A 22,500-nucleotide genomic window follows, 5' to 3' on the forward strand; every position below is an offset into this window, starting at 1 on the left:
TGGAAGAAATGTGTTTAATAAAACAGAAATGAACTGCTAGAAGGTCCTAAATTAACTTCATTAAGCAGTCACCCTCTCTGTCTCATGTTATTCTTCCTTGATTTGAGTATAGAGATCGACTACTGTACAATGAAATAAATCTGTATACAAGATCATTTCAGATTTCAGGGGAGGGAGGGAAATACTAAATTAACTGTTAACTACATTAACACTTTTCGCGGGGGCGAGTTGGTAAAGGGGCGAGTCGTTTGGTATTCTTCAGATTACGGCGGAATATTATGACATGAGTGACATGACGCGTCGCAGTCCTGCCCCCTCGAGAGACCCGGAAAAGAAATCCCCGTTCATTTTCCTCATAGACATTTCAAAAAGTATTTATTGAAAGACCTTTTAAGCGTCGTACAAAGCCAACTCGAGTTGTGAGAAATCATGACAATAAACACAGTGTTTTGGGCCAAACAAAGAATTAGAAAGTAGAAAAAAACGGCAGGTTACAACACTTTTTTTGTTGTTTTTCTTCTTTGTAATTATTTGTTTGGTCCAAAATATTGTGTTTGTTGTCATCATTTGTCACGACTCGAGTTGGCTTCGTACGACGCTTAAAAGGTCTTTAAATAAATACTTTTTGAAATGTCTACGGGAAAAATGCATTGGGATTCATTTCCTGGGCCTGGCGTCGTCATGAGGGGACTGCGACGCTCTATAGGGATGCTAGGGACAATAATGTGTTTAATGAAAGAGTTACACAGACAGTTAAGAGAGGAAAGGAATGCATAAAGACGTCGATGATGAATTTAAGATGAACGTACCCTGTCCACCGGGCGAGGGTCACACTGCTCACACAGGTAATGCTCCACCTCCGCCTCCAACCGCATGCAGTCGAAGTGCTGCCAGACCTGCGACAATATCAGTCAAAACATCTGGTCAGACCTGCTGATGATGATGATGAACGCATGCTTCTTTCCGTGTGTCGTATTACTGTTTTCATCACCAAAACGTTGTTGTAAATCTGGTCAATTCAGTCTCATTCTTACAATGGTTTATCTGTCTGTAGGTTAACCCGTACTGGACGGGAACCCCTTTTGGTGTTTTAAAGGAAGAAAAATAGCAGATCTACAAGCTCGTAGCGCGGCACCGAGTGCCGCGCTACGAGCTTGTAGATCTATTTTAGAAAAATCGTGAAAATATGGTGCAAATCTTTGAATATATACTCTTTCAGAGCGAACGTTTTTAACTCAAATCTTTGCTTCTGTGGGGGGGGGGTCCTTGGAACAAGACATTTTCAGATAGGGGTCCACGGCCAAGTATACAGATAATTCTGGGGGGTCCTTGACATGAAAAAGGTTGAGCACCGCTGACAGAATTTTTTTTAGAAGACATTTGTAGAATCGTTCTCAAGTCTAAACGGGTTAAAATTGGAGGCAATTACACGTGTTATTTTAAAAATTGTATCGCTGACAGACGACCATTTAACATTCTCTGTCAGCATCACTGAAAAAATGAAACGGCCACTAACTAACTAACTAAGTAAAAACAACATTCATTACAGCTAAACCACAAATCACTGGGACCGGGGGGAGGAATGTGATCACACGACCGCTCCATCACAGTCACTGTCTTGCCTGGGTGCCTTGATTCAATCATGTGGAGACGAAAAAACGGGAGGAATTTGATTACAACTCCGTCTCCGGGCTGTTGAATCAAGACCACGCGGTGCGACGTTCGTCCACGACTACAGAGGGCTTCTCTCCCGGGCCTCGAATCGCTAACAGATGGAGAGAGGGGTTGTTTGATTCCCTCTGCTTATTTAACCCATTGTGGGCCTGACGTCGAAAGTCTGATGTTTTAATATCAGTGGTGCTCAATATTTCATGTCAAGGACCCCTTAAAATCATATGTCACCGACCCCCCCCCCCCCCCCCACGTCTGAAAATATGTTGTTCCAGGAACCCCTCAGAAGCAAAGATTTGAGTTAAAAAAAACGTTCGCTCTGAAAGAATATAGGTTCAAAGATTTAAGCTATACATTTTCAAGATTTTTCAAAAAATAGCAGACCTACAAGCTCGTAGCGCGGCACAGCTTGTAGATCTGCTATTTTTCAATAGCTAAAGTATAACATAATGCTTTAAAACCACCAAAAAGGGGTTTCCCGCCCAGAATGGGTTAACTCAACATTAAAATAAAGGATTGTATTTGGCCACGTCACCGGATAGCGCGCTGGTCACCACACAATCGTAACATTCCCCCCACCAATTCAATCTCTGCTTAGAGACGTGTTGCATGTTCTTCAGCCCCCTCTCTCAGCCCTCGGTTTCCTGTCCCTCTGTTATGCTATCTGACCAAAGAATAAAGGAGTTTTATGACTGCACGCCTGGTCCTGGCTGCTGCTCTGTTTGCTATTGTGACTCCAGAGCGGTTTCACACAGAAAGCTTGTGTTGGTTTTACACATCATCTGTGGTTGATAAAGACCCTACCAGCCACACTGGCCAGTATAGGCAAAAATGTTTGTTTTTGTGGCCATAGATGTTGAAACTCTTAACCCATTCTGGGCGGGAACCCCTTTTGGTGTTTTAACCCATTCTGGGCGGGAACCCCTTTTGGTGTTTTAACCCATTCTGGGCGGGAACCCCTTTTGGTGTTTTAAGCATTATGTTATGCTTTAGCTGTGGGAAAATAGCAGATCTACAAGCTCGTAGCGGGGCACCGAGTGAATAATGTTGATATTCAAAACCACCACGTGCGCTGTGTGTTTGTGTGTTGTGTGTGTGTGTGTGTGTGTGTGTATGTGTTGTGTGTGTGTGTGTGTGTGTGTGTGCGCGCGCGCATATCGTGTGAGACGCAGAGAGACATAATTATTTAATGAAGATAAAGATTTTAGTGTCCTGCCTCCTGTCTCGCTCTATTTCGGCCCGTATGTTCCTGTGTGTGTGTGTGTGTGTGTGTGTGTGTGCGGAGAGAGAGAGAGAGAGAGAGAGAGAGAGAGAGAGAGAGAGAGAGAGAGAGAGAGAGAGAGAGAGAGAGAGAGAGAGGCGTCCTGTCGGTCTCGCGCATGTATCACGGGATCCTGCACCCAGACGTGAGACGTCAAAATGAATTGAAATAAAAAAAACAAATGTATCGGGTCTGGATCGCATCGTCTTGCAGTGTGTGATCCCTAGTCGGCGAACAATCGTTTAGTGTTAAAAAACCACAAAGATATAATGACAGCCGATTTAAAGCCGATACATAACGATCCGATGACTCGCCGACAACTTTAACAGGGTAACTGCGGACCAATTCACGGCCGTCTTTTAGGCTAGACTGCCTAAGTTTAAAGTTACCTTTGAACAGCCACTGCACCGACCGCTGAGTTGCTCGACATGAAAATCCACTTTAAAACGGTGTAATCGCCTGTTATAGTGTTGAAAAGTGCCGACCACAACAGAACGGTGCAGGAAGCTCGCAGGGAAAGTGTTCTACTATGAATTAACTCGAGCAACTCGGGTTTAGTAGTCAAAGTGTTAAAAGCACTACGATGTGTAGGGGCCATAACTGCCTGTCTCTCCCTCTTAGCTTTCTCTACTGCCCGTCTCTCCTATACACTGTGTCTCCTACACTGTCTCTCTCTCCTACACTGTCTCTCTCTCAGCTTTCCTACAGTCTGTCTCTCCTACACTGTCTCTCCTTCTTAGCTTTCCTACAGTCTGTCTCTCCTACACTGTCTCTCCTTCTTAGCTTTCCTACAGTCTGTCTTTCATACGCTAACTACCTCTCAGCTTTCCTACAGTCTGTCTCTCCTACATCGTCTGTCTCTCAGCTTTCCTACAGTCAGTCTCTCCTACATCGTCACCCTCTCAGCTTTCCTACAGTCTGTCTCTCCTACACTAACTCCCTCTCAGCTTTCACACAATCTGTCTCCCCAGCAGTCTGTCTCCCTCTCAGCCTTCCCTATATGGTCCGTCTCAACAAAGAGCAAACAGAGGCAAGTGTGACTGTTCGGCGTCGACCATTAGAAAGACAAATCCTCACCATGCACTTTTCACACTGGATCATGAGTCCCTCGTCCTTGTACATTCCACAGATGCAACGGATGACGTCGTCGTCCTTGTCGTGGGACCCGGGCCCCCCTCCTCCCCCGCCGTGATGATGGTGATGGTGGGCGTGGTCGCGCTCCAGCGAATCAGAGCTGTCGGCCTCGCTGGCCGTCTCGCCCACGATCTCGTCGATCTGGACGGCCGCCTCGTGCCGGGCGCTGTAGTATGCCTTCCGTAGCCGACACACGTCCCTGCCCACGGACGACTTCCTGCCGTAGTATTTCTGAAAACAAATTAAAAGTCATTTTTTACATCGTGTTAAACCACTCGCTATATTTTATACGTAGTTGTAGGACAAGAATAGCTGACCTACAAGCTTTGTGAACCTCTGAAACCGCCATTTACTCATTTCTCTCAATTGGAAAAAAAATAATGACGTGCCCAAAATAGGGCTTTAACCCATTTTGAACTGAAGGCGATTTAAAAAAGGCTTCTAAATCCTAATAGTTTTCTGAATAACCCATGCTTCTATGTCAGTTGTGCTCAACCTTTTTCATGTCAAGGGCCCCCAGAATTATCTCTATTGGGCCACGGACCCCCATCTCAAAATATGTAGTTCCATGGGACCCCCCAGAAGCAAATATTTTAGTTAAAAATGTTCGCTCTGAAATATATATTCAAAGATTTGCACCACATTTTCACGACTTTTCAAAAATAGCAGATCTACAAGCTGTATGAGCTTGTAGATCTGCTATTTTTCAATAGCTAAAGCATAACGTTAACGCTTAAAACACCAAAGGGGGTTCCCGCCCAAAATGGGTTAAGCAACTAGTCGACTATTCAACTAGTCGACTAGTAAATGCACTAGTTGTTGGTACTAGTTGATAAGAATCTCACCAATGTACCGTTTTTAAATGTACAACTATTATTTAAACATAATAGGTAGGCATAGTTAAACAACTAGTCGACTAGTAAACTAGGCAACTAGTCAACTAGTAAAAATCACTAGAAGTGAAAGCCCAAAATAAAACATGGTAGGACGTCATTAAAAAGTTAGGAGAGTTACAGTATGTGTGTCCTGAAAGCATGTGAACTCAGTGTGTGACTATTTTAGAGTCGTTTTACTCACAGCTCTTGAGCACAATTGTAACTATAATAGTAACTAAATATATTCTGCTTTTGCTTTCACAGCTGCAATCATCTTGTATAAGAACCAGCTGTTGATTCCGTTCAGTGGTACTGGTGGAGACCTCAGTTTGAAATTAAATTTGTCTCAGTGGCACAGCTGCAGGCGGACACATTAAACTATAAATATTGACAGGTGGTTAAGGAACAAAAGAACCTCACAGTGCAACAACATACCATATGTACTCAACTCACCATCCTAGACAAACTCCCAGCATTAAAACTATGTGTTCATCATTCCGTCACTATAAAGCCTTTGAGGTGAGTTTCCCACTAACGCCACTATATGTGACCAGACCTGAGGACGATTCTACAAAATGTCATCTAAATCCTGACAGTTTTCTGAAAAACCCCAAGTTTCTATGTCAGTGGTTCTCAAACATTTTCATCTCAAGGACCCCCAGAAATATATGTATTTGGCCATCTAAAAAAAAAAACCACCCCTCCAGAAGCAAAGATACGAGTTAAAAACGTTCGCCGTGAAAGAATATATATTCAAAGATTTGCGCCACATTTTCACGATTTTTCTAAAATAGCAGACCTACAAGCTCTGTAGGTCTACGAGCTTGTAGATCTGATATTTTCCAATAGCTTAAGTATAACAAAAGGGGTTCCCGCCCAGAATGGGTTAAAGGACCATGAAATTCTATGCCTATTTTTTCTTGTATTCACGTATCACGCGTCATTCTTTTTTATCCAACAGCTTTTAGCAACGACGGCCACGCCCCAGGAGATTTTAATTGGACAGCACTTCATTGGATAGCACCGCCCATCCCTCGACGGTCCACACAGCGTACGCCTCTAAACAACAAGGCGCTTTGGCGTCTGTTTACATTATTTAGACGGCTAGTGTGCTAATGTTAGCTAGCATAACATTTGAATATAATGAAAAATAATTTTATAACAAATGCACAATCCTATGAAGGATGATTCAATGAAAATCATGATCTGGGCCGAGGAGGACACTACTGAAAGCTGCTGGGAAAAAGAATGATGCTTCCTGAACAGGTTAAAAAAGGGTGAATAGAGTTGTCCTAATTTAAAGGTCCACTTAAGACCTGCCACCCATTATGACCTTAAGACCAAGTGCCCCAGAGAGGTTTTTCAAGTGGCACTTGTTTAAACTAAGCCATACGACTCAATAATACACTTGTAAATCAAAGGGTCTGTGTGTAGAGAAACAGTATGACACTGTAGCTGTGTCTTTTGTTTGCGTTTTTTGTTGTTGTTGTTTTTTTTTGTAGGCCTCAAGATCAGCTAGAATGCTAGCTTATAGTCACCAATGTACACAGTTTTGGTGACTATTGCCCAAATATATATATATATATATTTTTACATAATATGTAGTTAACACTTTAATTTCCCAGAACTATTTAATCCATTACATTCATGCGCCCAGTCGATTTATAAACACGGACGCCTTTTCCGGACGGACCGTTGTGTAGCAGCTAACAATAGCCACAGCACTATAGAGTCGATCGACGGGAGACAATAATAAATCTATCAAGACTAGCGACTGGACCGCGGAGCGCCGTCTAACTTTTTTCAGAAAAAGACGGGATGATTTAGATCGCGATTTATGAACGTTTTAAGATTTTATCAGCTAAACAGGGGAGGGAGTTTTTCGATGACGCCTCACTTTTGCGCGTCACTGAGGAGAGCCCAGCAGGCGCGCCTGGGCTATACAGCCATGCGATCTGTTCTCGTATCAATAAACTTCGTCTTTTGGACAATACTTCGTCCTGAGCGTCGGGCGTTACTAATAGAAAGGACAAAGAACTTCGTCCGGGGCGATGGGAGTGTTAAACAACTAGTCAACTAGTCAATCACACCCGTGTGAAGTAAGTGGTGCAACTCTGTGTGGGGGTCCCGGGGGGGGGGGGGGGAGTTCCAGACCCACAGGAACGCACCCAGGGTGCCGCCCCGATTCCGGCGAGCCGTCCCGCGTCCGAAACGGTTGAGAAATGACAGAGTTACCGTGTGGGGGTCCCTCTACTGTACCCTCTACTGTACTGTACTGTACTGGCACACCCAAAATCACCATATATACAGTTAATATGTGCGTGTATGTGCGCACAGGTGGTGAAAAACAACCATGCTGTTTTCGTGCTCAGACGCACCCAGCCACCCAGCCACCCACCCACCCACCCACCCACATAGTCACTTAAGGAAGTGGTTGCACCACTTAAAAATCACTAGAAGTGAAAGCCCTAGTGTGTGTGTGTGTGTGCGTGTGTGTCGGAGCGTGCACGACGTGTGGTGGAGGAGAACCAACCCACCTCTGCGTTGCGGAACACTTTGAGCATGTCGGTGTCGAAGGCCTCCACCGTCTTGTAGTGGCCGGTGAGGATCTGCTTCTCGATGGTGCTGAGGTCCAGAGGATCAGACACCTTCTCATAGTACTGACTGTTCCTGAAGACACACACACACACACACACACACACACACACACACACACACACACAGGCACACACACACACACACACACACACACACACACACACACACACACACACACACACACACACACACACACACACACACACACACAGGCACAGGGTTGATTTCGTCGACTAAAAACCAAGACGAAAAATGTTCCGTCGACTACCTTTTTTCCCACTGACGAAAACTAAATGAAAACTAAGCTACGATGACTAAAACTAAGAGTAAATATATTGACAATTTCGTCAACAAATACAAACTAGACTAAAACTGTTAGGAAGGGACTAATGGAAAAGAGATCCAGCATCAATAGATTTAGTCGACTAAAATCTTATGACATTTAGTCGACTAAAACTAGTCTAACACTAAAACATTGCAGGTGACTAAAATGTTACTAAGACTAAATGAAAACTATTCAAAAGACTAATGACTAAAACTAAAATCAAAATTTGCCAAAAACAACTGCTGTTTATTATGGTTAAATGTCAGAACCAATTATCTCAGCGCCGCTGTAATCGGAAAACGTCTTAAAAAGGTTCATGATTAATGAAAATTTGGTTGAATGTAACTAATTATTTGTCTTGAAAGATCACATAGCATAAAAACAGCTGATAATAAACAGCCCAGATTTATTTCAACCGGAGGGTTTGCTTGCACTAAAGTCCTGTTATGTCAAAACAGTTTCCTTTGGAGGTTTCTAACTGTGTTTGTCTGCTGGCTGGTGCTGCTCAGAGCCATCTAATAGAAGAGTTACGACGTTGAGGGGGAAGAAACCGAGCGCTCGAGCACTGTTCATGCAGCCTGAACTGAGACAAGCTGGAGTTGGAAATACATTGTTTTCAACGAGGGCGGCGCAAACAAGAGCTATTTTTAAGCATGTGTGCAACATGACAACTGTTTTTAAGTATTGTACAGTAACAACTAAAGTCTCTTTAATGTTTATGTTGTACTATTACTACAAAAACTATCTAAAATAAAGGTATTTAAGATCATTAAAGCTGGGCTGTTGCCTGAGTCCCAATGCATTTCTACCTACTTCCGGTCCAGAACTTGTCCCAGTTGGTTGTCCCCATTCTCAATAGAATGTAGGAGAGCCGCCATTGGACTGAAGCCCCACGAAGTGAACGCAGTTTGCGTAACTCTGTCCATATCTATAAGGCTCTGGTACTGCTGAACTTTAACATTCCGTCAGAAGTCAGAAGCCTCGTTCGTTGCTTGACCAGTACGTGGGTTTTTGAGAGACATTCTTACCTCTTCCTAGACGGGAGGTTCACCAGCGGAGCGGCCAGCGTCTGCCCAGCTGAGTCTGTGTGGTCAGGAGAGAAAGAATGAATTTCCTGTCAACACAATGTCATTATTTTTAAATCACATATGCATCGTTACACAGCGCAGAGACGGAAAGAGAAATGCTGACTGACGAACCAGTGAGGTTTGGAAGGTCAGAGTATAGGAAAGGAATGTAGGAGTTGTAATGGAACGTTTAGTCTAGCTTTTAACCACTCAATGAGAAAACAGAGGAGACGGAAATCTGTTGTAGAATTGAAAAGAAACATGGAGATAATTGCATTAGTGCAGAAAAAAAATAAAAAAATAAAAAAACGAGGACTTGCATATCTAATCAATCTAAAACCAATATTGTATTCAACTTTAAATATATAGGCTATATTTTAACAATTCCTATAAAACTATCTGGTATAAAACAACAGCCTGGTTATGGTTAGTAAATTTACAACCAGCCTCTCTTGGCAGGTTTAACTTTATTTTTGTTTAAAAAAAAAAAAAAAAAAATTTTAGGTGTGTTCAAACGAATGAACTCATTAACCCATTTAGACCTGAGGACGATTCTACAAATGTCTTCTAAATCCTGACAGTTTTCTGAAAAACCTCATGTTTCCATGTCAGTCGTTCTCAAACATTTTCTTGTGAAGGACCCGCAAAAATATATGTAATTGGCCGCCGACCCCCATCTGAAAATATGTTATTCCAGGGACCCCCCCCCCCCCCCCCCCCCCCGAGAAGCAAAGATTTGAGTTAAAAACATTCGACTCTGAAAGAATACATATTCAAAGATTTGCGCCACATTTTTAACAAATTTTCAAAAAATAGCAGATCTACAAGCTCATAGCGCGGCACTCGGTGCCGCGCTATGAGCTTGTAGATCTGCTATTTTCCAATAGCTAAAGTATAACATAACGCTTAATAAAATGACTGGCACTTCCCCAAAAGGGGTTCCCGTTTTGAATGGGTAAAAAAAGTGTGGTGCAACTCCCCCTCTCCCCCTACCTCTCTCTCTCTCTCTCCCTCATTAGCAGGCAACAGTGCAGCACTCTCTCTCTGTTTCTGGCACAACAGCGCCACTTTTTCCCCTACTGGTACTCATAGTCACATAGGTTAACACCCACGGACATTGCTGTTCCTTGGAGTGGTTGCACCACTCAAAAAAGAATAGCATTATTTTAAACTAAACTAAACAGTATAAACTGTCAGGTTAATTTTAGGTGTCTTCAAAGTATAACGAATGTATACTCGTTAAAAGTTTAAAAGAGGAATCTTTGCCCTTTGAGGTTTCATGGGCTGTCAGCCGCACCCCCGATATATATATACCGCCCGTCCTCATACTGTAAGTGTTTATGTAAACGGCTGCTACGCGTGTTTACATTCGCCCCTACATGCCTTTAACTGAGACACAGCTCAAAGTCAAGTTACACATGGCAGCAGCAGAAATACCATGGAGGTAATATGACTACAGCTTAAACACATTAGAGAAATGACTGGCACTTCCTGTGACCTACAGAGGGCAGCGTGCACAACCAACCAACCGACCAACCAACCACCACATGCTCTGAGACCACATCATGACAACAGGAATAGCCGTAAACCGCATGCACATTTCCTGCCGAGAAAAGTCCTCTAAGGTCACTAAAAAAAAAACAACACACCCCATATTTTTCAGGTATAGCAATAATGGAAGGGCTTCGTTCAGTGGCGTGCACAGACATTTAGAGGGGCAAGTGCTCAAGTGGAGAAAAAAAAGGGCACCTTGTGCAGCGTGTGGAACCGGCCGGTTGCCTTTAGTGTGAGATTTATAGATTTTTGGGGCCTAAATAATATATTAGAAGCTTTTTTTAATCAAGAATTGATCAATGTCACCATGGTCCACACAGTGTACAGTGTACACTGTAAAAAAAGGCACATTTGTCCAGAGGGAAAAGGGGCAGGGGGTGCTCTAGCACCACCTAGTGTCTATCTGTGCACGCCACTGGCTTCGTTTGTTCGCTTGGTGTGTGAACTGACCCTTTGTAACTGCTGTGTGAACTGACCCTTTGTAACCAGTGATCAGTCATCGCTCGGTGTGTGAACTGACCCTTGTAACCGGTGATCAGTCATCGCTCGGTGTGTGAACTGACCCTTGTAACCGGTGATCAGTCATCGCTCGGTGTGTGAACTGACCCTTGTAACTGGTGATCGCTCGGTGTGTGAACTGACCCTTTGTAACTGGTGATCATTCATCGCTCGGTGTGTGAACTGACCCTTGTAAACGGTGATCATTCATCGCTTGGTGTGTGAACTGACCCTTTGTAACTGGTGATCAGTCATCGCTCGGTGTGTGAACTGACCCTTTGTAACTGGTGATCAGTCATCGCTCGGTGTGTGAACTGACCCTTTGTAACTGGTGATCAGTCATCGCTCGGTGTGTGAACTGACCCTTGTAACTGGTGATCATTCATCGCTCAGTGTGTGAACTGACCCCTTGTAACTGGTGATCGTTCATCGCTCCGTGTGTGAACTGACCCTTTGTAACTGGTGATCACTCATCGCTCGGTGTGTGAACTGACCCTTGTAGCTGGTGATCATGTCGCAGATCTCCTTGAAGATGTGAGCCAGGCGAGCCGTGCGAGTCACCTCCGTGTTCTCCTCGGCAGCGGCCAGACGCCGCGTGCGCACCGACCTGGAGGTCTGCAGCGCCGAGAACTGAGTCAGGAAGACGTCTGGAAATACATGGGAAAATGGGTGCATTTATAATAGCGTCTCTTTATCCAAGGCGCTTTACATAGATTGTGCATTTACATTCACCCATTCACACACACCGATGGCGGAGGAAACCAATGCAAGGCCAACCAACCAGCACATCAGGAGCAATAATTCACCTATAGCTATAAGCCCCTCCCCAAACTGCTATGGTCCAATCACAGCTAAGCATAACATGGGTTAGACAAACCTCTCCACCAATAGTTTTCCTATATATGATAAAACACTGTTTTAAAAAATAAATGCCACGCACATATCTTTTTCCAGTGCATACGGCAGGCCTTGTTGACGGATTTTGGAAGAGATTTTGAAGGTCTGGTTCCAAAAAATGAACCAGTATTTAATGTGTAAAAATCCATGATATTTATGATTATGATGAATGAGCCCGGCTTGAAAGTGTCTTAAGTGGGAGAGGCCGGGTCTCAGCTATAGATCCATTAGGGGGTTCAGAGTCTTGCTCAAGGACACTTCGACACTAACTCTGGGGGGAGCCCACAGGGTTCGAACTGGCAACCTTGCGGTTACCATCCAGCCACTCTACCCCTGATCCACCGCTGGAAAGCACAAGAAACTCCGGTACTTCATGAGGGCAATCCGTTCTGCTATACTTCCCTTCCAGTCACTACAATAGAGGGTATGCGCGTGACATCATCATCATACCAGGAAGTTATGCGGGAAAGCCTACTGAGTGGCAAAAAACTACTTTCTGGCCTTGACAGCCCATACATCCAAACAGAAAAGTCCTATTTGATTGCATGAAATTAATTTAAACAACATGCGCATACCCTCTATAACGCTGTGTCATTGTGTAACAGAGCAAATGTAACTACATTAACAACAATATTACACTTCTGCATAGACTGGAATATCTCAATCTTATTCTGTATTTCTGAATTTAGAAAAAATATATAACCAGTATGTGTGTAGAAGCAGTGGGGATAGTGACATTAATATGGCACCCGGAGAGCAATTAGGAATTACGTTTTGTTTGCTCGGGGACACTTCCGACGCGGACCGGGCAGCCCCAGTAGGTGAGCGATTGTTTTTGGCATTAGTTTTAGTCACAGTCTCTTCAAATAGTTTTAATTTAGTTTCAGTCACATTTTATTAGTCATGTGGAATGTTTTAGTGTTAATCTAGTTTTAGTCGACTAAATCTACAGTTGATATAGTCGACTAAAATGTATTTTGGCGCCGTCGTAATGATGACGCCGATCTAGGGTCGCAGTGTGGCGCGTTGTGAGCTTGTAGATCGGCTATTTTCAGCATGCAACCAAGTGTAAAATGACTTATACTGGATCTCTTGTCCACTACTTGATACTCTTGTCCACTAGTCCCTTCCTAACATTTTAGCCTAGTTTCTATTTGTCAGTATATTTAGTCTCAGTTTTAGTCATCATAGCTTAGTTTTCATTTAGTTTCCATGTAGCTTTCGTCAGTAAAAAAGGTAGTCGACGTACATTTTTCGTCTTAAGTCTTAGTCGACGAAATCAACACACCTGACGCCCACACACACCTGATTTGATGTTGCCGTCGTCTCGTATGACCCCTCCTCCCCAGCGGGTGTAGGCGGACAGGCTGCTGGCGTCTCTCTCTCGCTCCCCTTCCCTCTTCAGCAGCTCCTGCTTCTCTCTCATCTTCTCCCAGTTCCTCAGGAGGAACACTCGATGCTTCAGCACAAAGTTCCTGACGGGGCCCAAGACAACCCGGGAGGACTCTTGTTAAATCACTGCATTCATTCATTCATTCATATGGATGTACTGTACGTATATGATGTGTAAGCAGGGACGTGCACACATAGACGTCAAAGGGGGCTTCAGCCCCTGCCCTTTTACCCCGTCTGTAAAACAACTGCCCTTTCCAGACCACGAATGCAGCGTTTACTACATGGTGAAATAAATGCAAAATGCCCATCCTCTCCTTTCCATGCCATGCCGGAAGGCAGCATTCAGGAGAATTGTTTTTTCTCCAAAGTCTCCTGAACTTGAGCGCAGCATTTTGCGTTGAACAAATTTGTTTCAAAATCCACACCGCATCTCCAGTAGATAAAGAGTGCTGGGTTGTGTCCCGAAAATAGCTGATCTACAAGGTCTCAACGCGTCGCAGTGCGACGCGTTGAGACCTTGTACTTGTAGATCAGCAATTTTTGTCCAAAAGTGCCTTCTTACGGGATTTCAGCCCCCTGCCTCTCTAACACTCATGTGAACTACTGTACATCCATATAAGACTGACGTACAACTCAGTCTGCCGTCAATCACTCAATCAATCAGCCATGCATGTATTCAATCAATCAATCAATCAATCAATCAATCAAAACCTTTCCACATACAAGGTAGGTACTGCAACATGAGACAGAAACCTTGTGGTGTTTTTTCTACAATTTCCATGTAAAACTTCTCTAGTGAGAGAATGTTTTCTTACAGAGTCCCACTCAGCTTGCAGTCTATACTTGGCTGCTGTTGTTGTAGAAAACGGAGCCAAAGCATTTGGTTTCAGGACTCCGTAACACTTCAAACTATACTTCCTGTCTAGTGGCGTGTGTGTGTGTGTGCGTGTGTGTGTGTGTGTGTGTGTGTGTTACTGCTTGTATTACTATCCACGTGGGGACATAATGTCATTTGAAGGATATTACAGACCAGACAATTTTTTTTACTTACGCAGACATTTTTCTGTCCCAATTGAGGATTTAAAAAAATATATATAGTTAATTAGGGTTAGGGTTAGGTTTCACCATTCAGTGGGTTGGGTTACAATGAACCCATTTAGACCTGAGGACGATTCTACAAATGCCTTCTAAATCCTGACAAAACCCATGTTTCTATGTCAGTGGTGCTCAAACATTTTCATGTCAAGGACCCCCCAAGAAATATTTGTAATTGGTCGCCGAACTCCATCTGAAAATATGTTGTTCCAGGGACCCCCCAGAAGCAAAGATTTGAGTTAAAAACGTTCACCCTGGAAGATTATATTCAAGGTTTTGCACCACAATTTCACGATTTTTCAAAAATAGCAGATCTACAAGTTCGTAGCGCGGCACTCGGTGCCTCGCTATGAGCTTGTAGATCTGCTATTTTTCAACAGCTAAAGTATAACATAATGCTTAAATCACCAAAAGGGGTTCCCGCCCCAAAATGGGTTAATCCAACGCTTGACTGCCATGGACAGAGATCTCCTTTTTCTGGCGTGTTTTCAGTGACTACACAAGAGGGCGCTCTTTGCCAACGTATGAATGATGCCAGGTTGCAAGGAGACGGATACAACCGGAAATGAACCGGAAGTGTACATGTTTTCCTCCGTCCGCCTCCAGATTTTCAAAAGTACATTTATCTGGGATTCTTTTCCCGTTTTTTGGTCAAAACAATAAACTCAACCTCAACATCCCATAACTACAGAACAGATAATCTCGTTTACTAAATGTATTTTCCGGGTGAAAGGAAAGACGATCTCTCTGCCCCTCCAGACAGCCTTTGTTTACGTCTTCGACACATTGTGGTTCCCGCGGGTCCAACAAAACAAGGTAAAAACACTGGAAAACACTGGCTGGCGGTGGCAGAATAACTAATCAAATAATACCGAAGGTGGCAATCAAAGTGTTTTAATGAAAAATTGCGTCCCCATTTGGATAGCGATACGTGTGAGTGTGTGTGTGTGTGTGTGTGTGTGTGTGTGTGTGTGTGTGTGTGTGTGTTGTGTGTGTGCGTGCTACCTTTCTCTGTTGGACATGGGTTTCATGAGGTGAGGGTAAAACTTGCTGCTGTCACTTGACTCTTCTTCCTAGAGGGAGAGACAGACACAGTGTTAGAGAGACATCAGTTCACAGGCCAGTTTGTACACCATTCTGCCTCATTTAATATCCCATTCTGGGCGGGAACCCCTTTTGGTGTTTTAAAGCGCCATTATGTTATACTTTAGCTATTGAAAAGTAGCAGATCTACAAGCGCGGCACTCAGTGGGTTCCCAGATTGGTCACAGTGTGACCCGTTAGCTTGAAGCAGTGTTGTTTTCGTCGACTAAAACTAAGACGAAAAATGTTCGTCGACTACCTTTTTCCACTGACGAAAACTAAATGGAAACTACATGAAAACTAAGCTATGGTGACTAAAACTAAGAGTAAATGTACTGACAATTTCGTCAACAAATAAAAACTAGACTAAAATGTTAGGAAGGGACTAGTGGACAAGAGACCCTTTATAAGTCATTTTACACTTGGTTGCATGCTGAAAATAGCCAATATACAAGCTCACAACGCGTCACGCTGCGACGCGTTGTGAGCTTGTAGATCGGCTATTTTCAGCAAGTGAAAAAAACTGTCATTACGACGGCATCAAGGCCCGCCAAAATACATTTTGTTCGACTAAATCAACTGTAGATTTAGTCGACTAAAATCCTATGACATTTAGTCGACTAAAACTAGACTAACACTAAGACATTCCAGGTGACTAAAATGTGACTAAAACTAAATTAAAACTATTCAAGAGACTTAATGACTAAAACTAAATGTGCTGCCAAAAACAACACTGGCTTGAAGATCAGTTCTTTCCATCACAGGCAGCACCAACAGAAAACAGTTGGGAACTACAATGAAATAAAAATACAAATAAATAAAATAAAATGGAGCCCAGGGCTGCTTCATTAACTTTGAGGAATTGTAGTACTCTGTTTGCCTTTTGTTTTATATTGTCTGAGGTTTATATTTTGGCAGTGCCGTCATGTCAGAACTGAGTAAGTAAACACTGATGCCAGACTCTGTTCCTCCACACAGCTCATCTATTGTATTCATCTGGTGTGAAGAGAAAAACATGACAAGTAACATTAACCCATTTAGAACTGAAGACGATTCTACAAATGCCTTCTAAATTCTGACAGTTTTCAGAAAAACCCTATCTTTCTATGTCAGTGGTTCTCACACTATTTCATGTCAAGGAGCCCCAGAATTATGAATTTGGCCGCCGACCCCCATCTGCAAATATGTTGTTCCAGGGACCCCTCAGAAGCAATGAGCCAGAAGCCACAAACGTTTGTCTCAGTAAGTAACCACATACTCCAGCCTCTCGTGTATCTGCATTGTGTGTGTGCATTGTGCATTGACTAATGCAGTTTTCGTTTAAAATAAATACGCATCTGATCTGACTTTTTAAAGTGCTTTTATGCTTTTTGAGTGGTGCAACCACTCCTATAGACAGCTATGTGTGTAGCTGTGTCCCTGGGTCTGTCCCTGGGTCTGTCCCTGTGTCCCTGGGTCTGTCCCGGGGTCCCTGGGTCTGTCCCTGTGTCCCTGGGTCTGTCCCTGTGTCCCTGGCTGTGTCCCTGGGTCTGTCCCTGTGTCCCTGGGCCTGTCCCTGTGTCCCTGGGTCTGTCCCTGTGTCCCTGGGTCTGTCCCTGTGTCCCTGGCTGTGTCCCTGTGTCCCTGGCTGTGTCCCTGGGTCTGTCCCTGTGTCCCTGGCTGTGTCCCTGGTTCTGTCCCTGGGTCCCTGGCTGTGTCCCTGGCTGTGTCCCTGGGTCTGTCCCTGTGTTCCTGGCTGTGTCCCTGGGTCTGTCCCTGTGTCCCTGGGTCTGTCCCTGTGTCCCTGGCTGTGTCCCTGGGTCTGTCCCTGTGTCCCTGGGTCTGTCCCTGTGTCCCTGGCTGTGTCCCTGGGTCTGTCCCTGTGTTCCTGGCTGTGTCCCTGGGTCTGTCCCTGTGTCCCTGGGTCTGTCCCTGTGTCCCTGGGTCTGTCCCTGTGTCCCTGGATGTGTCCCTGGGTCTGTCCCTGTGTTCCTGGGTCTGTCCCTGTGTCCCTGGCTGTGTCCGAGCACGAAAATAGCTGTTATAGCGTTTGTTCACCACCAAGTGTCACTGTTGCACAGCCTAACACACAGACACACACAGGCCAGGGAGGAGGGCTTGTACAGTACAGTACAGTACAGTACAGTACAGTACAGTACAGTACAGTACAGTACAGTACAGTACAGTACAGTACAGTACAGTACAGTACAGTACAGCTCATTCAGACGGGTCTGATTTTGTTTTTCTCAAGACAATACCAAAGGTTCCACAGTAATAACGTTTAGAAGGATCTCATCTTACAGCTATAACATTTTGGGCTTTACTGGTTATATATAGGCCTACACACGTGCACGCACACCCACGCATGCACACACGCGCGCGCACGCACATACAGTATAACATCACAGACTGGTGGCTGTACACGCCGATGTCCTCCGTCCGTAACCACAATATCATATTTCAAAGCTAAAATTAAGCAGCATGGCCCTTTAACCCATTTTGACCTGAGATCAGATTCAAAAAATGTCTTCTACATCCTGACAGTTTTCTGAAAAAGCTATGTTTCTATGTCAGTCGTTCTTCGATTTTTCAAAAAATAGCAGACCTACAAGCTCGTAGCGCGCCACTCGGTGGCGCGCTACGAGCTTGTAGATCTGCTATTTTTCAATCGCTAAAGCATAGCACAATGCTAACACCAAAAGGGGTTCCCGCCCAAAATGGGTTAAGTTCTCCGTGTCACATTTTCAGAAGCCCTTGTGCCCCAATAAGAGTTCCTCCGAGACAAAAGGGAACACGGATGCCCTACATACACAATGCACCTGAGTTTCAACAAAGCCAAAAAAAGGAACTTGGCTCATTTTTCTAAACCAGTCGGTAACTGACAAAAAACCCCACAGTCTGCCTTTCAACAAATGAGGGTCATTAATGACTGATTGGTCGCTATTTTGGAACGGAGCAACTGATCTCTTTTTCGAGCGGACAAGGATGACTAACAACTTAACAAGTGCTTTTCCATGTGTTAACTTCAACAAAATATCATGGTTTCAGTTTTCTCTCTGTTCAATCTGCGAGTGTTTTTCCCTTCAAACTATTTTCTGACCAGTAATTCCATCCATCCATCCTCCCTTCCATCTTCAACCGCTTATCCGTAGTCGGGTCGCGGGGGGCAACAGCTCCACCAGAGAGCTCCACCAGACTTTCCCTCTCCTCCAGAGCAACATTATAGTGACTTCCTCCTGGGGGGGATCCCGAGGTGTTCCAAGGCCAGTGAGTCGATGTGATTCCTCCAACCTTAATTGGTCTGCACCCGAGGTCTCCTCCATAGAGTATAAAGAAGGATAGAGACTGAACTGGCGCGAAGCTCCCCCCCCCCCCCCCCGCAATTCATGTCAGTGGAAGTTGCTCAGTGGCGTTTTGAAGCACCCGGAAGAGCCTTCTACTTCCGCCTACAAACGCGCTCAACATTAAAGCCCAGCTGCACGGGGTTTCCTCATCATACTTCCATGGGTCCGCCTGCAGTCCCTCCTCTTACCACTAGGGCCCAGTGCTTCAACGTTGGAGAGCCTCACTGGGGCCTTGGTCTGCCCCAGTGGGACTTGGTCTGCCCTCGAGGACCTCCCTAGGGAGACGCCCGAGAGGCATCCTAACCAGATGCCCCGAACCACCTAAGCTGGCTCCTTTCCAAGTTTCCAACACTATCTTACTCTGGCAGTGGTTCTGTGTCACTCACAGTGTTGTTTTCGTCGACTAAAACTAAGACGAAAAATGTTCGTCGACTACCTTTTTTCCACTGACAAAAACTAAATGGAAACTAAATGAAAACTAAGCTACAGTGACTAAAACTAAGACTAAATATATTGACAATTTCGTCAACAAATAAAAACTAGACTAAAATGTTAGGAAGGGACTAGTGGAAAAGAGATCCAGTATAAGTCATTTTACACTTGGTTGCATGCTGAAAATAGCCGATCTACAAGCTCACAACGCGTCGCAGCGCGACGCGTTGTGAGCTTGTAGATCGGCTATTTTCAGCAAGTGTAAAATCAGCCATTACGACGGCATCAAGGCCCGACAAAATACATTTTAGTCGACTAAAATCGCATGATATTTAGTCGACTAAAACTAGACACTAACACTAAAACATTCCTGGTGACTAAAATGTGACTAAAACTAAATGAAGTTTCATTCCAAAGACTATAGACTAAAAAAGAAAACAACACCGGTCACTCACTCGTTTTTTGAGCTGGTGTTTGGACTTGCGCTTCTCCTTCAGACGGCCGAGTCGCCGAGTCCCGCCCGGTTTGCCCGGCAGGCCGTTGATTCGCTGGCTCTTCCCGCCAATGATTCCTCGACAGCCTTCTGAGCCGCACTTACACACTTGCTGTAAAGTAGAAAAAACGGAGGGTCGGAAAAAAAAACCCCCAGAGAGAACAAGTTATGGTAAGTCACGAATTGGAAGTCTGGAGCATCCAATCCATGTGTCCAATTCTATGTACAGTACTGTAAAATGTGTCCTTTTAACCCATTGAGACCGTACTAACTAATCCAACCGACGGGTTGCGAGGACCTTAGAGTATATATGAATAGAGACGGCACCCGAGTTCTCCTCCCATCCACTTGCATTAAGTTGCTCAAAAGCGCATGAGGCGATTTCACTGTGCATTCTGGGTAGGAACAGAGTGCATTCTGGGATGGATTGGGCCCAAACACATGAACGCGCTGCCGCTGACTATCATTGCAGGCATTCAGCGTTCACGTGTCATCGTGAACGTGCACAATGATAGTCAACGGACCAACGCGTTCATGTGTTTGGGCCCACGCTGCAATATCAAATTCGGCCACTATGTCCATTTCGCCTCAGGGTTTCATCCGGGTGCCGTCTCTATTCATATATACTCTAAGGCGAGGACGTGTACACACGTCCTGGACCTAGCGCATTTCCATTGATATCAAACGAGAGAAAAATTGTCTGATTTATTTTTTTATTTTTTTTGAGTTGGCCTCCAAGGCCACCATACTCCTTGCTCTTCGCACTCGCGCGGTCCCGTTCACTTCCCCGTTTACCGCTGCAGAAAGAATCCCTCGTATCTCCTAATCCAGGGCGCTCTCCGTGGTTTTGACCAGATGGATATACGGAGCTCTTCATTTCTGCCTCTCGTTCAAAATATGAACGCGAGGGATTATCGAGCGACTTTATGGTAACGATAGCGAGGTAAGCAAGCAAAAATATGTCTCCCGATTTTTGTCCGGAACGGAAGGCTTTACAGAGTAAAAGCAGCCATATCTTCCCGGCACCCCGAGCTTCTATTTTGAAAGAAATCCCGGCGCTAATTGTGCAGATTAACATTTCATTTCTATTTATAAATTAGAACAATATAAACATTATCAATGAATCCTACTACTACCAACCCTGATTTCAAGATGTTATAATCTGCTGCAATAATATTAATAATAACAACAAACAATTTATTTAGAATTCCGAAACGTACTGTAAACCTTTCTTTTTCCCCCTCTAAAAGCATTGAGATTCAGATTAGAGTAATTTGAGGAGCCTGGTTACTGGGCCGCAGTGCGTGCGTACGTGTGTGCGTGCGTGCGTGCGTGCGTTATCTGAGAGAACAGCCTCACCTGTTCCTCTGTGTTGAAGGAATGGAAGTTGTAGTCGTAGGTGAGCTCAGTGCTGCTGTTCATGTCCTTCAGGGCAAACAGACCGATTCTATACACACCGTTCACGGACCTGGAGACAGACACACAGACACACAGACAGACACACAGACACACAGACAGACACACACAAGTCATCAGAGACGCACAGCCCAACTTAAGCAGTGTTGATTTCGTCGACTAATACTATGACGAAAAATGTTCGTCGACTACCTTTTTTCACGGCCGAAAACTAAATGAAAACTAAGCTGTGATGACTAAAACTATGACTAAATATACTGTCGATTTTGTCAACAAATAAAAACTAGACTAAAATGTTAGGAAGGTACTAGTGGACAAGAGATCCAGTATAAGTCATTTTACAATTAGTTGCATGCTGAGAATAGACGATCTACAAGCTCACAGCGCGACGCGTTGTGGGCTTGTAGATCGGCTATTTGGAAAAAAAAATCAAGGCCCGCCAAAACACATTTTGTTCGACTAAATCAACTGTAGATTTAGTCTAAAACTAGGCTAACACTAAAATGTGACTAAAAGCTTTATTCCAAAGACTATGACTAAAACTAAAATAGAAATTTGCTACCAAGAACAACGCCGAGCCCGAGCCACAGAAACACACAGAGAGATGCAGAGAGCGAGACGGAGATAGAGAGAACGAAAGAGACGAGATAAGAGAGATACTGTCGAGATAGAGATAGGGAGAAACCATTAACAAGAACAGAAAACATAAAGGAATAGTACAGGCAGGCAAAGTGAGTGACAAATAAACCCTCTTCTATCTTGAGTTCTTTTGCCAGCATCATTCTTGTGAGAGCAACAAAGGGTTGTGTAGTTGTCTGTTGGTTTGTATCATTTATGCTGTTCTGTAAAAGTGGTGGTATTAGGGCTTGTGTGTTTGTGTGTGTGCCTCGACGGAGCGGGCGGTAGAGTTTCTGCTATCTGCGCGCTGGTTGTGGTGGGCCAGTCTGGGCCAAATTTGCGCGAAAATGAACAACTTCTTCACCAGTTATTATTTTGTTGAACCCTAAATCCAAGTGATAGTACACCCCACCTACGCCCGCTCTGCCAGACCTGACTTTTTATCGTTTATTTATATATTAGTACCCATGCTGCTATACCAACATCTATGCATTGGATTCTATCGCTCTTTTTGGAACGATGCTATCAAGATAATTTCGTTGTACATAATTGTGTTAACCCATTCTGGGCGGGAACCCCTTTTGGTGTTTTAAAGCATTATGTTATACTTTAGCTATTGAAAAATAGCAGATCTACAAGCTCGTAGCGCGGCACCGAGTGCCGCGCTGCTATTTTTTTTAAATCATGAAAATGTTACGTCTCCATTCCCTGTGTGTTTGTTTATTCCACGATTACAGCCACGATTTAACATTTTGGATAAAGAGG

General features: G+C 44.2%; 1 protein-coding gene across 1 annotated transcript in view; it reads right to left on the reverse strand.

The window, feature by feature from the left end:
- Nucleotides 1-22,500, reverse strand: part of ash1l (ash1 (absent, small, or homeotic)-like) — a gene marked incomplete at its 5' end in the record, with an annotated part of 70,226 nt that overhangs the window by 15,438 nt on the left and 32,288 nt on the right. Inside the window, 9 exons of the mRNA XM_079522127.1 lie at nt 810-896; nt 4,010-4,297; nt 7,479-7,611; nt 8,893-8,947; nt 11,478-11,630; nt 13,186-13,355; nt 15,376-15,443; nt 19,664-19,813; nt 21,061-21,169. Coding sequence (XP_079378253.1) covers nt 810-896; nt 4,010-4,297; nt 7,479-7,611; nt 8,893-8,947; nt 11,478-11,630; nt 13,186-13,355; nt 15,376-15,443; nt 19,664-19,813; nt 21,061-21,169 — 1,213 coding nt within the window. The remainder of the gene's footprint in view (nt 1-809; nt 897-4,009; nt 4,298-7,478; nt 7,612-8,892; nt 8,948-11,477; nt 11,631-13,185; nt 13,356-15,375; nt 15,444-19,663; nt 19,814-21,060; nt 21,170-22,500) is intronic.

The sequence above is a fragment of the Electrona antarctica genome, assembly GCF_951216825.1.
Source record: "Electrona antarctica genome assembly, chromosome: 15".
Taxonomy (NCBI): domain Eukaryota; kingdom Metazoa; phylum Chordata; class Actinopteri; order Myctophiformes; family Myctophidae; genus Electrona; species Electrona antarctica.